A 17962-nucleotide genomic window follows, 5' to 3' on the forward strand; every position below is an offset into this window, starting at 1 on the left:
AAGTGTCATGCTTGCCTACAGATACTGTCATCCGAAATTGTACTATTTGACTGTGGATATCCATATCCAGAGCAAAAAATTAACTATAACCTTCCGGACATAAGCATATGGTACAACCTCGAATATGCACGTCCAGAATAGAAAAAACAGTTTCGGATATAGATATCCAGAAGTCACAAAATTTGTGAAAATTTATTGCACTGCATATCAGTTCCCGCAACCACAACTCTTCTCCTCCTTCGTGAACGACAACTCTTCTCCTCCTCTCCGTCGTCATGCCTTAGGAACTCAGTGGTGTGTGTTGGATGTCGTTGTGCCTTAGGTAGTTAGTGAATGTTGAGTGCATAAGGTTGAGTATAGGGGATGCATTGTTGTAGTGGAAACCTAGCTTTCATTTCATTAATGATACAATAGACATTTCACATAGTTCATTAAGGCACACAACCATTTTACATAGTGCGATTGGGTGTAGGTCAAAAGTGGTATGGTGTAGGGAGAATCTGCCTCAAAATGTTAACCTATTTCACCTAAGTGATGATGAGTTGGCGGATCATTCCGTCAAGTTCGATCCACTTCATCACTTCTAAAATAAAGTTGTATTGTTCATCCACTTAATAAACAATATAATTTGATTAAAAAAGTTCATTTAAAATGATAATGTAATGCATAAGTTAATAACATTAAATTTAATTTTAAACTATAGTAAGAAATTATACTTAAATTAAAATCATAAATAAATATATATTGGCTAATTTATTTAAAAGCATATTCACTTATTTTTTTTAAATCAATTCAAAATTTAACATGCAAATAACAAAGAAAGTATGACACGAGAACTTTTAAACTTAAAAAAATCCTATAAACATGTTTATTTTTATAACAATTTTAGAAAAAGGTTGACATAAAATCTGTAAGTTAAATTCTCACATAAAAAAACATTGTTATGGATAAAAGGAAAGCTTTTGTAAGTTTGTTGTCTAGAATAAAATTATCGCGCTTGAAGAATACACGTGATATAAATAAATACGCTATAATAATTTGTCTTGGCGTGTAGTGAAAAAAATGACAAATATTTCCACTTCTTTTGTTTTTCCTTACATCACCAAAGATGAACACGTCACAGCTTTTTTCTTTTTCTAATTCGTATATTCACAATCACATAGTAAGTAATAAAAAATAGAAACTTATTTTAAATAAAATAAAATATCATTTAAGCACACAAAAAAAAAATACTATTAATAACATTTATTTTTTAAGTAATTTAAATATAACAAAATGTATATCCGACGCTTTCAATTTTGAGTACCAATAAATAATTTGAAGCTTTGTTTTAACTTATTAGGAAATAAATGGTTTCACACTTAGTATATGAACATAGAGCTCCTTGTTTTTCGTAAACTTCACTTTAATTGGGAATGGAGGGAAATAAGTTAGTGCCCCACGATCTTAGGACTAGGACTGTGCATGTTACAGTTAAGCGCAACTTATTATTTTATTTTTTCTTTTTTTTTTGGTTTTCATTTTTATTCTTTTAGTAATTAACTTGCACCTCCCTTTTGTCGTTCTCTCTCGAACAAAGACACGACGACAACCACCACCACCACCGCACCATTGCCACCGATCAAAACGCCGTCGTTTTGGACGTGGTGTGGAGATTCATTGCGGCATTTGATTCAATTTCACGTTCTCGTGCGGTTAGTGCCAGATTCACATTTCACGCAACTTAGGTACCTTCATTTCTTCCAATTGAAGTTCCGTTGCAATTTCGGGGGGAAGATTCCACGATTGTACCTGCTACAGCTTCAATTTTCGATGCCTTGATTAAATTTTATCACGAAAATACGTGGATTGTGTTGCAGTTTCGTTTTCACGATTGATGCAAGGGTTTCTCGGAATTTGCAGTAGACGCCCGAATCGGATAACCGACGAGGGTGGTGGTTTTGATTCGTGTGTGGATTAGGGTTTTCGGGGAAGGTTTTAGCATTTGTAGGGTTTAAGTATGCTTTAGCTGGAGATCTACTTCAAATCAGCGCGTTTCCCCTTGGGGGGAATGATTATGGTAGGTTGAGAATGGTGAGGCTCTTAGGATTGACTCGTGGGGAGGTTGAAGAACCCAGGGAAATTGTGTCGAGGTCTAATTTGACAAGTGAGTCCAGTGAAAATGGATGGCTCATCAGGTTCTTTGACTCATCGTTCTTCTGTGAGTGGATTGCTGTTAGCTATCTGTACAAGCATGACCACTCCGGGGTGCGTGATTACCTCTGTAATAGAATGTACACACTTCCCTTGCACGGAATTGAGAGTTATTTGTTCCAAGTATGTTACATGATGATACATAAGCCAAGTCCATCTTTGGATAAGTTTGTCATAGACGTGTGCTGCAAGTCGCTTAAGATTGCTTTGAAGGTGCATTGGTTCTTATTGGCGGAGCTTGAGGACTCCGATGATAATGAAGGAATTAGTAGGATTCAGGAAAAGTGCCAAATTGCAGCCACCTTAATGGGTGAGTGGCCGCCCTTGATACGGCCTCACACTGCTTCTACAACTCCTGCTGGCAGGAACCAAGTTTTGAATAAGATATTCTCATCAAAACAGCGATTGTTGTCACTAACATCTTCACCGCCTACTCAGAGGTCTCTCTCATTCTCACCTTCATCAGGGAACCATTTTCAGGAGGATGGTAGTGTGCAATCTCCTGAGGAAAACAAGTTATTTAAGAAATTTATACCAGGTCCAAAAGTTAGAGATGCTTTGCTCTTTAGAAAGTCAGTGGAGAAAGATGACGATGAGTCTGAAAAAGATGGTTTTTTCAAGAGGCTTTTAAGAGATAGCAAGGGTGAAGAAGAGTTGGGTCAGAAGATTCGTGATGCTTTTCTCTTCCGTAAGTCTTCTGAGAAGTGTGACGAAGATTCTGAAAAGGATAATTTCTTTAAAAGGTTCTTAAGGGATGGTAGAGGGGATGATGAAGAATCTGAAAGGGATGGTTTCTTTAGAAGGCTCTTAAGAGACAGTAAAGGTGAGGATGAGGATTTGCCCTCTAGTTCAGATGGATTCTTTAAGAGATTGTTTCGTGATAGCAAGAATGATTCTGAGGATAGAACACCCAATAAGGTAATGGAGGATGAAGAAAAAGAGGGTTTTTTCCGAAAGTTTTTCAAAGAGAAATCTGAGGATAAGAAGGATGGGAATGATGAAGTAGATATTGCAAATTCTGAAGAGAAGTGTGCAAAGCCTGCTGAAGATGATGAAAAAGAAGGGTTTTTCAGGAAATTCTTTAAGGATAAATTTGATGACAAGAAAGATACTAGTGACAAAATTGAAGATGGTACAACCAATGTTGAGGAAGAACCTTCTGAATTTTCTTTGTTCAAAAGAATTTTCCGTGTGCATCCTGAAGACGGTAAAAGTAGTTCAGCCAGTGAAAACAATGGTGGGTTGTATGAAAGTAGTCCAGGTACAGAGAATTTTTTCCGCAAATTGTTTAGAGACCGTGACCGATCAATTGAAGACTCTGAGCTATTGGGGTCAAAAAAGCAGAAAGAGGTGTGTTGAACGTACATTAACCATTAACATTTAGTTTATCTGTGTATTAGTTTAATGTAAAACCAAAATCTGTTAATTGAACACATCTTAAGGCACCCCAAATAACTTTTTTTAGGCTATACAAATTGCTTAATGCCAATATGACATCTGATACAAATCATTTTACAGTATCCATTTCAATTTGAACATCCATTACATTTTTAGCAACCCCATTATTGGCTACCTGCACACCTTATCAATAACAGTCATATTGTGGGCAGGGGTGCACAACATTGCATTCATGATGGGTGCTTAAGAGATGATTGTAATTGTGGGTTAGGTTTAGAACCTAGAAGTGTAATATTAGTACTAATGCATCCTGAACTCTGTTTTCACATTCTTCATACTTTTGGTGTTTTTAATATTAGACACATGGTAATTTCCATATAAATTTTATTCCTTCACTGAAATTTTTATATTACTTTGGCAGAAGCATCCTGGATCGCCAAAGCATCAAAATGAGAAATCAAGAATGAAACCCCCGCTTCCAATTAATCCATCACAGTTCCGGAAAGGAGCTTACCATGAATCATTGGATTTTGTGCTAACATTATGTGAGACATCATTTGGGCTAGTAGATGTATTTCCAGTAGAAGACCGCAAAGATGCCCTGCACGAGGTTATCTCCTTACATTTTCCTTTAATGTTTTTTTTTATCTAATGCTACTGACACGTACATATTCTTTGTTATTCCTGTCTTTCAAGTCACTTGCAGAGATCAATTTACATTTAATAGATGCTCACAATACTGGAGGTACTTCTTAACTCTTAATGGTAGTATTTAGTGATGTTAATTGAACTAAACGGATTCCACCAATATTTTGTCATGCCTTTCATCTTAGCATATTACATGTTATTGCCAAAGAGTTTGAAAATTTTCAGAGGCAGTATTTTAGTCCCAAAGAAGATATATTGATACACTTAGCTCAGGGTAAATGAGAGATTGCACTAGGTAGTCAAGGAGAGTTGGTTACAGGGAATGAAGAAATATAGGAAGTTTGCTTGCATCATGGGGGAGGGGGATTGATTACAATTTTGTTTTTATCTTTTTAGCTATAACCGGGCTGAGGTATTAGTCACCCCTGAAGGAGCTATGCTCTGGGGATTATAGGAGGATACTCTTGTAATTGGTCATAGTCAGTAAATAGTACATCATTTCATACCAATTTGTCTTTTGCTTCCGAACACAGTGATGCCACCTTTCGAGGTGAAAGATCGAAAGAGCTTTTATGTTTTTGTCTTCTTCTTTGATTAGAATATAACCGTGATAAATCAAGCAGATTGGCAGTGTTTTTCTTTTTGTGTGGTGGAGAAAATGGTGAAAATTTCCATACATGATCACTTTTTGTGTTTCATATCTCTATGAGTTAATGTACAAAAGCTAATGTGATATATATTTTTCGTAGAGGAACCAGTGTTTATTAGGAGTCCATTTCTTAGAGGAACCAGTGATATATAATTTTATATTATGTACTGGAAATAATTGTCTCGTATAGTTTTTACTTGTTATGCTTGGACTTTGGATTGGTGCAAAGGAGTCAAATGTGATACTAGTTTCCATTGTTAGAATTTCTTAAAATATAATGGAATACATTCCATCTCATTCCATCCAACACCCTTTTTTTTTTTCTCTCTCTCCATTTTGGGGGATATATGGTGAAAGCATTTTCTGGCTCACCATAAAAGTATCCTAAAAATGGACTGGTAACTTTTTTTCCATTTTGTTCCTCTGCCTTCGAGGATGTAAACACTCCTTAGGAGGCTTAAAAAATCCTTTTTATAACTTTTCTTTTACTAGTCGGATTCACAACTTTACTGCAGTTGCACTGGATTCCCATGCTCTAGTAAATTTCGTGCTCAGTTTCCAGTGCTCCAGCATCTTGCAATTGAATATTTAAAGACTATCCTAGGCTTCAACATCAAATTTTCAATATGATATGACATCAAGTCTTCATTGTCATGGCCTATGGCACTGGATCATGCTTCCTTCCTTTTCTTTGATAATTAGCTTTCTTGAACATAAGTATGAAATTCAAAAGCATAAAATATCTAAACTTAAGTTATGATGAAGAAAATACTAACAAAATAACCAAAAAATAAAAATCAATGGAAGCAAACAAATACAATAACTATTGAAAACTGGGACAAGAGCTAATTACTAAGCATGAAGTATCATCTTTGAACCTAATTGTTATATGTAAAATGACCAAAGTTTCTAATCTAAACATATTCCATTCCACTCAGTCGCTCACCAGTAGATAACCTAACATTACCTAAAAGTATGCAATTTTGATGTATCATTTCTGTTTTGTATTCCCTTTGCTGGTTTGCTTTCAGCTTTCATTTATCCTCTTGCTTGTATATGAGTCTTGTTTTTCCAATATTCCTAGGAGTTTGCTTTCCATTAGGAAAGGGCATGTATCGTGTGCTTCATATACCTGAAGATGAAGCTGTTCTCTTGAATTCTAGGGAGAAGGCACCTTACATGATCTGTGTTGAAGTTTTGAGATGTGAAATGCCAAGGTAATACTTGGATAATATTCCTCATGCCTTGTGGAAAATGTTGCGCTTTGTAAAATACAAACCATATTTCTGATACACTGCCCTTCCTGCAAAACACTTGTTATAGCAATTCCAAGGAGACATCTAGTTCTCAGAAACTTTCAAAAGGGGGGATTCCTTTGGCAAATGGAGATGCTTTCTTTCAAAAACCACCCCCTTGGGCATATCCATTATGGACAGCTCAAGAAGCATATCGCAATAGCAATGATAGAATGTCCAGATCAACTGCTGAGGCTATTGACCAGGCAATGACCCATATGCCTGATGCAAAAGTCAAATTTGTTAGTGTGAATCTTTTTGTGGAAGCACCATTTCGTAGTCGGTCAGAGAATACTGAAGCAGATCTCTGTGGTCCTTCAGTTTACAGAGACCGTATACAAGAAGTGGCAAAGTCAGGTCATGACAGTGATATGGAGTGGGTACAAGTAGTGTTGAAAGCTGATCCTGGGATAAAAATGGAAGATATTGGGGATCAAACCCCAAAACGGAGGAAGGAACATCGACGTGTTCCAAGTACAGTGGCAATAGAAGAAATAAAGGTGAGTCTTTAAGTGTAATTTAGGGATATTGGTGATGATATCCCATTACATGATAATTTAATCAAGAACATGATAAATTAAACTATGCATGCATGCAAGACACAAATTCTTAGTAATATAGTAACCAAAAGTATGGATTATGTAAAGTCATTCTGTTCAGTGAAAGATTCTGCTTTTCACACCATGACGTGTAGTGTATGTTTGGATTGGATTATGTTTAGTGGTTATTTCAGTAACCCATTATAAATATAATTGATTATATGAAATAAGTTTAGGTTTAAATATATTGGTGAAAAGTAAATCTATATAATCTATTTTGTTTGGGTTGTCTAAAATAATTGTTTTTTAATAGTAAAATTACAGGAAGGGGTAAGAAGTTAGTTGTATGTATTTAAATTAATCAATTAATCAATTGTTGATAAAATGGGAAAGCAAAAGTTAATTAGAAAATAATCCCTTATCTTTTAGTCTTAATCTCCCAAATCTTGCTTATTTGAGTTAACATTTTTCTTTGTAATAGGAATAATCTAAGATTAATTATATAATTTTCACCAATGGTACCAAACAAAACAGAATACGATTATAAACAGTTTACATATATGTGTGTGTGTATAAACACATACATACACAATATAAATATATGATAGATTTGACACGCACATATAGAGAGAGAGTGTATAATCTCTGAAACTAATCAAATCCAAACTTATACAATATAAATATGATATATTTGAAATACAAATTGATTGTTCATGTCTTTATTTGGCATTTCCCATTTCAAATTACTATTTTTTTAACATTTTAAATTTGCTAGGCTGCGGCAGCAAAGGGAGAAGCACCCCTTGGACTCCCTTTGAAAGGTGCTGGTCAAGAAGATTCATCAGATGCACCAGCAGGGGTAGGACAATATTGTTGTAAGTTTTTTTTGTTTAGCCATAGAAGTACGAAGTTGTTATGCATAACATGATTCCTCTAAACAGGCTAATGGAATTATCCCTAAAGCTAGTGATGCATTGTCTGGTGAACTTTGGGAGGTAAAGAAAGAGAGGATCCGTAATGCTTCTGTCCATGGCAATGTACCTGGTTGGGACTTGCGATCTGTATGTATATTCATCAATCCAAAGAATTTGCTTTATTTCTCATTATTTTGTAATGTCATGAAGACCTGAATTTAATAAAATAGAAATGAAATGCATGGCCACACACATCACCCAAAGAAAAGTGTTTTCTTTATTTACTAGTTTTCTATTGGAACTGTTATCCAAGTCAGAAAATAATGTTTTGCAATTGTAATTGTGTATGAATTATAGTTTCTAGCAAGGTTGGTTACAGTGTTGCTAAATAGCCACTATTGCTGCTTTTGCATTGTGGAATTCCGCGGTTCTGTGATTGCAACTCTGTCCACTATTGTTGGCTGTGACATTCATTCTGCATCCTATTGTCATCTCTGGCGAACCTCTCTCCCATTGAACTTGAGTTAATATTTGCCTGTTTTTATGCATTTTATTTTATTTGCATAAAACAAAATCTGTTTTAACATATGTAATTGATATATATATATATATATATAATTTATTTAATTTGCTTTGACTTCTGCTATTTGCCTGAGGTAACATGTATTGGCTTTCCACCATTTCCGTGATTCACATTTGATAATATTGGCTGAGAACTTTGTACTGCTATACATTATATTTTTTAACCTAGTGTAGTGCATTTAATCCTTTTCTGAAAAATATTTCAATCAAATAAATTTCTAAAATAACGAACCCTTTCTCTCAAAATTATGGATTTCCCTTAAGCAAAGTATTGGGTTTACTCTTGTGTAACAAGTAATCTATGCTTGGAGAGCTAACTGCCATCATGCTGCAAATGTTCACACCTTGAACATGATAGCTTACTGTGGAAGATACTTGCGGTCCTATACCAAATAAATGGTTTGTAAAATTGGATTTAATATTATCAATGAAAGAATAATCTAAATGAATATCTATGGATGTGCAATGCAACTATAACAAAGTTCAACAACTTCTTGACAAGTTATCTTTTTGTAAACATAATTTTTTGAGTGGGAATTTGGCTTCTCTGCAGTAAAATCATGCAGTATCCATTGTGATAAACCATTTATATTGGTCCCCATAAGAAAATAATCATGTATCACACCAAATTCAACCTTGCTATGAAATTTTCTTTATCAATTTTCTGTGATAAGGTTAATGATTAACTGTACCAAATTCTGCATGGTTTCTCAACAAAAAAATTAGTCTGGCACTGAAGACTCTTGTTGGGACAATGGGCTAGCCATGGAAATGTCTATACATTTGGCAATAAAGAAATATTTCCTTCATTCTTTGTGTATTGTTAGAGATTGTGAAATCTGTTTTATGCATATTATGACAGAATTCACATTCGAAGCAAGTAGGAGAGTATATATTTATATAGCAATAAAAACTTTGATTTTTCCAATTTGTTGAAGGCTACGCTATTACATTCGTGTCTTTATATATCAACATTGTTTTGTAGAGTAAATTGTGATCAGCTTTTTTCAAGATGAGTTATTTGATTATTCGATTTGAGGATGTGTGCTTTAAGATCACAAAACTTTTGAATATGATAGCAAAATTTCCACTTTATCTTAGGTTATTGTAAAGAGCGGGGATGATTGTAGGCAGGAGCATCTGGCAGTTCAACTTATTTCACACTTCTATGGTAGGTGGTCTCTTTCAGACTTTTCCTATGCCCCCTCATATTCTGAACTCACCATTCCTGTTCCACTGTTGTTCGCTGTGCTGCATGACAAGTACTTTTGCCTTTTGTAACTATTTTGTCTTTTGGTGTTTGTTTTCCATGACAAGAATATTATTTATGAATATGGTTTTAGAATGTATCTTATATTTCCCTGCACCCTGCATACCGATTCTTTATAGCATGGCTTCCTTTTTTGGATAAAATTTCATTTTTAATATCTGTTGATTTATAATTTGCCTATGCTTTCGTGTATTGAGTGTGCTCTGAATGACAGAAATAGGGATCTTTGTTTAGCATGTGTAAATTCTTCTGACTAATAACCTGTTATTTCATTGGTTATGCTTTCTGCATTTGCTATGAGCATGTCATGAGTAAAATGACCTTGCGATGTAAGGAGGAGAGAGGGGAATGTGAAAATACCTAAACTATAAAACTCATTTTGAGTTACTCCTTTGTTTCCTTTCTATTCACACTCCTTTCTGGATCCAAAGCAAGCCTTTAAGCAGCTGAACCTGCTTTACTTCAGAACTTTCGTTCTCTTTCCATTTGACTGTTATATAGGAAATCAAGCTAAAACCAAGTCATGGAAGATCCTATTCTTCTACAAACAAATGTATGTCATTGTGATCTCTGTTTAAGTTCCATTTTCAATGTGAACCTTGAGACATGTTAAATGCACTTGATTATAGTTGTCAATGCAGTAGTTGCGAATTGATGTGGAAATATGTAAAATCAAGAATGGTATTTTGTAGTTGCACCTAAGATTTGTTGATGATGCATTATTGAATCTTATTTTACTATATTCTTATACCAGGTTACTTCAGAATGATGCAGCAGTTTCTTCACTGTGTTTCTTGTTATGTTGCTTACTATCATTACATTTTATGCCAGATATTTTCCAAGAAGCTGGCCTACCTCTCTGGCTGCGCCCATATGAAGTATTATGTACTTCTTCTTACACTGCTCTAATTGAAACAATTCCAGATACGGTGATTCCATGGTTACATACTTCATATATATTAAACTTTTACACTTTTTGTCTTCACTAATTATTAAATGTATGTGATTTTTTAGGCTTCTCTACATTCTATAAAGAGTAGATATCCCAACATCTCAAGTTTACGTGATTTTTTCATTGCCAAGTATCAAGATGATTCTCCAAGTTTTAAACTTGCCCAGGTAATGTAGAGATTCAAAGATTCACTGTATTATTGCGGATGATCTTGTTCATCTTATAAGTTGCAATACTTAATTGAGCTTGTGTTCCACTTTCTAAAATACCGTTTGTCATTTAATTCCATGTTTTCTTAAGTAGACAGATAAAACTTTCACATAAAGAAAATAGCTTAATTGAAATATGTATATCCTGGTTATTCATTTTCCTATTAGTTTATCTGGGGAGGATTTTTATCCTTCTTTGTCACAAGATCCCAATCCACCTCATGATCCATGACTAATGCATACGCTAGGTATTAAATTCCAAGTCAACCTAACTAACCTGGTCACCTAAAAATTCCAAAATACTAACTTTGCACAAATATTTAGTTTACCATATGTACATCTGTCTTAAGAAAAGGATTCTATTGACAAACATCCCAAAACAAAATCACAGTCATGTTATTAACCAGTGGTGTTCCTTTTTTTCTTTTCTTCTCCTAGGTAATCCTGTCTTGGATGTACTATAGTAAGTTTTCTTTCAGTACATTCACTTACAAAATGCATTGTACCGTTATTTGTTACTTCTTCTGTCCCATCTACCCTTTTTCCTCCGGCATAATTTTCTAGTGCAATTTAGGGTTTAGGGTTTAGGGTATTTAATTTAAAGGGTTATCCCCGTACTCCCCTTTTTCTTTTGAATGTTGTTCCTTTCATCATTTAATAAGCCTGTTATATAGTGACAACACCTCTATTTTATGTTAAAAATACAGGAGACAATATCATTTGATTCAATCTTCAATGATTTATTTACGTGTTTTTGTTTCAGAGGAACTTTGTAGAAAGTATGGCTGGATATTCCCTGGTTTGCTACCTTCTGCAGGTCTGAAACTTTTTATTATGCACATGCATACATTTTTTAAAACTGGTGTATTTCCTGGTTAATTGCAATTCAAATCATATTATTTTACTTTTTGTTGTTATTGAAGATTTTGTACCCACTTCTCATCTTTTGCTGTTTTTTTAATTTAAACCAGGTGAAGGATAGGCACAATGGGAACCTCTTAATGGATGAAGAAGGTCATATTATACATATTGATTTTGGCTTCATGCTTTCTAATTCACCTGGTGGTGTTAATTTTGAAAGTGCACCTTTCAAATTGACCCGAGAGCTTCTTGAGGTAAAAGTGAAATTGTTTGCTGGTTATCTACACCTATACTTGAGTGTCAATTTGATTATTTAGACACTTGCTAGCTTTCCTCTATGCACCTAACAGAAATAATATAACTGTGCTAGGTCATGGATTCTGATGCTGAGGGAATTCCCAGCGAGTTCTTTGATTATTTCAAGGTAAGGCACGCGCCCACACACACACACAACACACAGAGTATATAATGCATATGTATATTATATTGTGTGTGTGTGTGTATATACAGATAGAGAGAGTTAAGTGTTAATTTTGGCATTAAAAGCATACATGGATTGTTAAGATTATATGGGTTAAATCTGTCCATTTTAATTGTGGTCAAGATTTATGGTTTTTTAGTTGCACTGGCTCTTAATTTTGTCTGGTTCTGTTTCGTGATGTAATCCAGGTTTTATGCATTCAAGGCTTCCTTACCTGCCGTAAGCATGCTGAGCGTGTTATTCTTCTTGTTGAGATGTTGCAGGTAATGTAAATATTAGCTCCATGTGGCCAATTGTTGTCCAATATTTACCATGCCTGTGTTCATTGACAAAGTTCCAATTTCTCGTAAGGGAACAACTGGCTGTTATATTCTATTGTAGTAATTAAGAAATAAGACACACCTTTAGAATTACAGATATCAAGATCGTATCTTTATAATTAGAAATATCAAGATCATATCTATATATTTATTATTAGAGGATAGCAAATATCCTCTATTTATTTTATAATTTTCTTTTTCTCAATATTAATAAACCATTTGTGCTGTCAAAGAGACACACGGTTTTAGTCCAATGATTCTATTTATCTTTACAGTTTAACATGGCATTTAGAGCCTTTTGGAACCTGTGTTTTCCTCGTGGATCACTATCCTTATAGGAGATTTCTTGGGCAAACCCTTAGTTCGCTCACTATCCCTTAATGTCTCCCAGGTTGCATCGTCCCTATCTGCCCAACCATACAAAGCATGACACGAAGTACCCATCCAACTCCCTCACGTGCTAAAACTCAATGCAGTATGCTAGCCTTGCTGGCAGATGTGGTGTCTAACATTTGTCCACCTCTCTCCTAGTTCGCCTTCTTTGTGCGCCCTCACCCTTGTAATGGTGGCTCCATCGAAGTTGATTTGGTGGTTCTCCCTTATTTTTCTCTCTCCTGTGATTATTTTGACTTTTTGTTCGTATCTGATGAAAAAAAATATAGATTGGAAAAATCTCTTCTAATACCATGCGTCCAACAAATTCTCCCATTTTTTTAACCATATTGTCTTCTAACTCAACTGTGCAGTGTTCTCAAATCCAATATCCAGACCTCATTCAAACCTATCTAACGTTCTCATGAGGCATGTGCATCAGTTAAGAGTGAGGTCCATGCCCTCTATACCAATGACACCCAACACCTATATTGTGTTTGCCAAAACCTCCTAACACTACTTGCATCATTATTCCGAATGGAAATGCAGATTGACCCTCCCCGCATTTAGCCTACAAAAAGTAGGTTGGGCAGCCTGCATAAACAAACCTTAAGAAGAATCTATATGCAATAATAATTTTGTTTTAATGTTTTACATCTTTGTTGCACCCATGAGTTTATCATTGACAATAAAATTTAAATAAGCTAAATAAACATAAGATTAACATCTACGTCAAATAAATATGTCAAAGTTAAATCTTTCATGAACAAGGAAATGTAGAAGGAAATATTATTGTCTAAGCTACTAAAAAACTATAGTTATTAATTATCACCGTGTATTGATTTCAAAAGCATCATTGTTGTTGTTCCATTTTAATAATATTGAAATATTACTGCGGGTTATGCGGGCTAACGTACCCCGTCCTGCAGGTTATGCAAAACGGGCCTAAGCGGGCCATTGAGTTAAAATACTAAGTCCACCTTGCACTTTTTTCTACATGATGGCGGAGTGATCCGTATGATCCAACCCGCATTGTCATTCCTAATAATCATGATTTGATGGCCTATGTTTGTTTACCTTGGATGGGTTCATGTTGCATTACATGATTTTAATGAGCTCCTACCACCCTTTGTTTACCATGGACGAGTTCATGTTGCATTACACGATTTAATGAGCTCCTACCACCCTTCACAAATTTAAAGAAGGAACATGAGAATAAAAGTACTTCTTTATGACTTTAGGTTTGTATGACTTGTCTCTCAAGAGTATGTTGCTACACATGATCAAATTTTGGGATCACCAATAGTTCCTACTGTGGCTTCTGCCCATCTGCACTTCTTGGTATTCCTCTAAAGGCTAACATGAAGACTCATAACTCTTTTGTTGGGGACACCTCTACATTTTCTCACAAAGCAATAGTCATGGGCACTTTCCTCCAATATACTAACCTAAGCTATCATTGTCTCTCCCAATTCCTAAGTCCCTAGCTGAAGATTTTTCTCACTCAGAGTGGCAACAAGCTATCAATGAGATATGAGCCCTCCAAAGTAGTGAAACTTGAGAGTTGGTTTCTCTTCAAGTTGATAAAGCAATTGTTGTGTCAATGGTTGTACAATCTTAAAATTGGTCTTGATAAGAACATTGATCACTACAAAGCTCATCTGCTTGCCATAGGATATACGCAGATCTACGAACAAGATTACACTGAGACATTCTCCGTTGTTACTAAAATGGCATCTATTTGCCTTCTCTTTTCCATGATAACTAATAGTCATTAGACTTTATTCAACTTGGTATCACAAATGTGTTTCTCCATGTAGATCTTAATGAGTAAGCAACCTCCTAGATTTGTTGTTCACGGTGAGGCGCCTAAAAAGGTGTGTTGTCTTTGCAGGTCCCTTTATGGCCTTAAATAATTGTCTTGTGCCTGGTTAGATGTTTTTCTAATTGTCATTCAAAACTTTGGAATGATACAGAGTGAAGCTAATCATTCATTATTGTACCATCATTCTCCCTAAGAATGTATCTACTTAATTGTATATGTAGATGACATTGATATCACAAGTATTGTATCTTGCTCAATTTCAGACAAAATGCCTTCGTCAAATGTGGTATTTCCTTGGCATTGATGTTGCTTAGTCCAAGGGTGGTTTGGTCATATCACAGGAAATATGCTTTGAATATTTTAGAAGAAACAAGGATGTTAAATGCTAAGTCGGTAGACACACCCATAGATCAATATCGAGTCGTATCGTATCGAATGTGACTCATCCTGACATTTTCTTTGCAAGGTGCGTAACAAGTCAATTTGTCAAAACCATTGGGATATAGTTTTACAAATCCAAATATTATTAATAATGTTCTTCACAAAGGCCTTACTTATGAAAATGAGGGGAATACTCAAATTGTTGGGTATTTTGATGCTGATTGGGTAGGCTCACCTAGTGATATATGCCCTACTTATGGGTATTTTGCTCTTGTTGGGGATAATTTAATATCTTGGAAAAACAAGAAACAAAATGTTGTGCAAGATCAAGTGTAGAAGCAAAATAAATGACAACGACTTTAGTCACATGTGAACTCATGGCTAAAGCAACTTCTCAAAGAACTTTTATTTGAAAAAAATTCCGAAATGCATCTTGTAAGTGACTTCCATGCATCATCACACACTGTCTCTAATTCTGTCATTTATGAAAGAACTAAATACATAGAGGTAAATTGTAATTTCATAAGAGAAAAACTAGAGTGAGATATCACTAGTAGACTTGTCAACTTTAGTGAACATTTGACCTACATATTCACCAAATCTCTAAGATGACCTAGGATTAATCACATTTGCAGCCAGTTGATCACATGAATTTTATGCCCCAACTGGAGGAAGAATGTTATAAAAACAGAAATAAGGATCGTATCTTTATAATTAGAAGTATCAAGATCATATTTGCATTATTCTATGATCATATCTTCATTATTAGAGGGTATCAAATCTTCTCTATTTATTGGGGTTTAGGGTTTAGAGTAGAGCTTTGTGATAGAGGATGAGAATCAATCTAGCAATTCTCTGTAGATGGTGTATGTTCTAAATTTTTGGGTTAAGGAATGGTGGATCAGTAATATCCAGCATGACTGTTAGCTCATTTGAATAAACCATATAGTTATTAGGCTGTGTATGCAAGATTTATGAGGTCACAGTTTAATCTAGAAAAAAAATTTAAAAGAAAAAGTTTGCTGTATCCTCGGGAATGTTCTTCCCTCCAACCCAAACATTCTGGAAATGAAAAACAGCCTATTTCTAATAAAATATTGTGCAAAAGGCTACACCTTTGACCCATTACATTGTGCTTTTCTTTTTTTAAAAGAAAAGTTATTTTTAATTAAAGAACATGTTCAAAATTATAACATTAAATAATTTTTTCATGAAAAAAACTAGAGCATAGTTGCTTTAGTGTTTTTCTAGAAGTTAAAAATAGTAATAGCTAAAAGTAGCTATTTCTGAACAGTGCCTCCTAAAGTTGTTGCATCAGATAAACACTTTTTGTGGCAGCTTAAACAACGGCTCCTACATTTATTTGATCTAAGGTTAGAGAGATAGAGGTTCGAGGTTCCATATGTCCTTGCCTTTGTAGCCGGATGTAGCCTTATTTATTAATCTTAAATCATGATCCCGGATTTCACCTATATTGTAGCCGATCTTTTTCTAGTCTTGGGATTCAATTATGTGTACATTTTTTGTTGTTATTATGAACGTGGATGGGCATGCGAGGAGAAAATCAGGAAAATGCTTTCCCATTCATGCTTGATTTTCTAAGCTAATAGCTTTCTAATGTTGTTATCAGGACTCTGATTTTCCCTGCTTTAAAGGTGGTCCACGGACAATACAGAACCTACGAAAGCGTTTCCATCTCAATTTAACCGAAGAGGTTTTAATATTAATATTAGTTGCTCTCTTGACTAATAAGTGTTTTTGCCGGTTTGCTATATCTTTTTCTTTCTCCTGGCAGCAATGTGTATCTTTGGTGCTTTCCCTCATTAGCAGCAGCCTGGATGCATGGCGGACAAGGCAGTATGACTATTACCAGAGGGTTTTGAACGGGATTTTGTGAAATAGTTTGTCAATGGTGATCGTTTGCTTGTTCCCTTTTGACTAAAGCTCGCACGGTGATTGTTCATCAATTAAGTATTTGCTTTTATAAGTCATTGGAGGATGGTTGGTTCACTTATGGCTTTAGAGTTTCTGAGAAGTAAGAATTAATAGGTGGCAGAGTGCGGCTTCTATTTTCCTTGTGAGGGTGGGAGGAAGATTCTGACGCGCAAAACTTTCCAGTCTTATGCTAAATTTACTTGAGCAGAATCTTTTTGATTTTTTCATCCTTGTTTCTTGTGAATGAAGCTCTACTGCCTGGAGAAATTGCATAAGCCCCTTAAATACTGAGATGGTGCAAATTGTACAGATATTTTAGCGGGAAAACGGACCAGATTTATATTGGATGTGGATATGAGTTCTTTGTAAACTGTTTGATTGATTCATCAAGGTCTTGGGGTTGCGTTGAGCTGCTCAGCATATACTAACCTGTTATCATTTTGGATATCTGTTAACATGGGCAGACCATCAGTAGGCAAACTGCTGTTATCTTTTCTGATCTCAGCTGATCTATGACGTCTGTCTTCCCAGAGTTGATTCTTCAATGCTTAAACTGGAAAATTGTTCTCAAAATTCTTTAATGATATTTGATTGTATCATGTGTAATCGATCCTGTTTACTATCACGGTGAAATTTGTTCACCTCCATATCTATCATAAAGTTTTCGTGGCATACTGTCTCTGGAGCTACTTTTCACTTTTCCTTTATCATAATAAACTATATTTACAACTTTTGATTTCACAAAGCACACTGTTTTGGAATTATATTTGTTGTTTATGCACACTTGGCAAATCAATCATTATTTAGAAACAAAGTTCCGTAACAGGTTCAAGGACATTCAAAAAATTGCTTATGATGCCTCAATTCGATATATTTGGTTTTGGAATATTTTATTTAGAAATTCAACAAAAATATCTACAATATAATAAAGAGGACTATTACATAATAGAATTTTAATGATGATATATAAAGAAAATAATGCTTGATGATAGAAATATCTAACCTTCAATCTTGGGTATTAGGAGAAGGTAGTCATTATTCTAGAAATATCTATCTGACACCCTAAATCCTAGATAAAGGGTACACAAATGCTTAATTACTGTAGTTAAGTCAGTCTTAAACTCTAATTTTAAAATTT

The 17962-nt window shown here is 34.8% G+C and overlaps 1 protein-coding gene across 6 annotated transcripts; it reads left to right on the top strand.

Annotated features, from left to right (window-relative positions):
- Window positions 1–1367: 1367 nt before the first annotated feature.
- On the top strand, window positions 1368–17496 carry LOC137820097 (phosphatidylinositol 4-kinase beta 1-like). Of its 6 annotated transcripts, XM_068623906.1 has the most exons (17): window positions 1368–1472; window positions 1580–3543; window positions 4013–4201; window positions 4288–4336; window positions 5973–6105; window positions 6212–6683; window positions 7498–7581; window positions 7664–7783; window positions 9320–9389; window positions 10320–10417; window positions 10503–10607; window positions 11413–11466; window positions 11621–11764; window positions 11881–11934; window positions 12180–12254; window positions 16520–16603; window positions 16685–17496. In XM_068623906.1, the coding sequence occupies exons 2-17, from the start codon at window positions 2071–2073 to the stop codon at window positions 16784–16786; spliced, it is 3306 nt and encodes a 1101-aa protein (XP_068480007.1). In that variant the 5' UTR covers window positions 1368–1472; window positions 1580–2070; the 3' UTR covers window positions 16787–17496. The 6 variants fall into 6 exon arrangements, 5 of the variants coding, with proteins under 5 accessions (XP_068480007.1, XP_068480005.1, XP_068480006.1 ...); XM_068623904.1 differs by having other exon boundaries at window positions 16520–17496; XR_011082540.1 differs by lacking the exon at window positions 1368–1472 and having other exon boundaries at window positions 1513–3543; window positions 10320–10373.
- Window positions 17497–17962: the final 466 nt, after the last annotated feature.

Source organism: Phaseolus vulgaris, chromosome 9, assembly GCF_000499845.2.
Source record: "Phaseolus vulgaris cultivar G19833 chromosome 9, P. vulgaris v2.0, whole genome shotgun sequence".
Lineage (NCBI taxonomy): Eukaryota > Viridiplantae > Streptophyta > Magnoliopsida > Fabales > Fabaceae > Phaseolus > Phaseolus vulgaris.

Bases quoted from the DNA above. Each gene is read 5' to 3' on its own strand.
- LOC137820097 (XM_068623904.1), top strand. From the start codon at position 2,071: ATGGTGAGGCTCTTAGGATTGACTCGTGGGGAGGTTGAAGAACCCAGG. The intron at 9,390-10,319 runs GTAGGTGGTCTC...ATTTTATGCCAG, and splicing joins ACTTATTTCACACTTCTATG to ATATTTTCCAAGAAGCTGGC. The intron at 11,935-12,179 runs GTAAGGCACGCG...GATGTAATCCAG, and splicing joins AGTTCTTTGATTATTTCAAG to GTTTTATGCATTCAAGGCTT.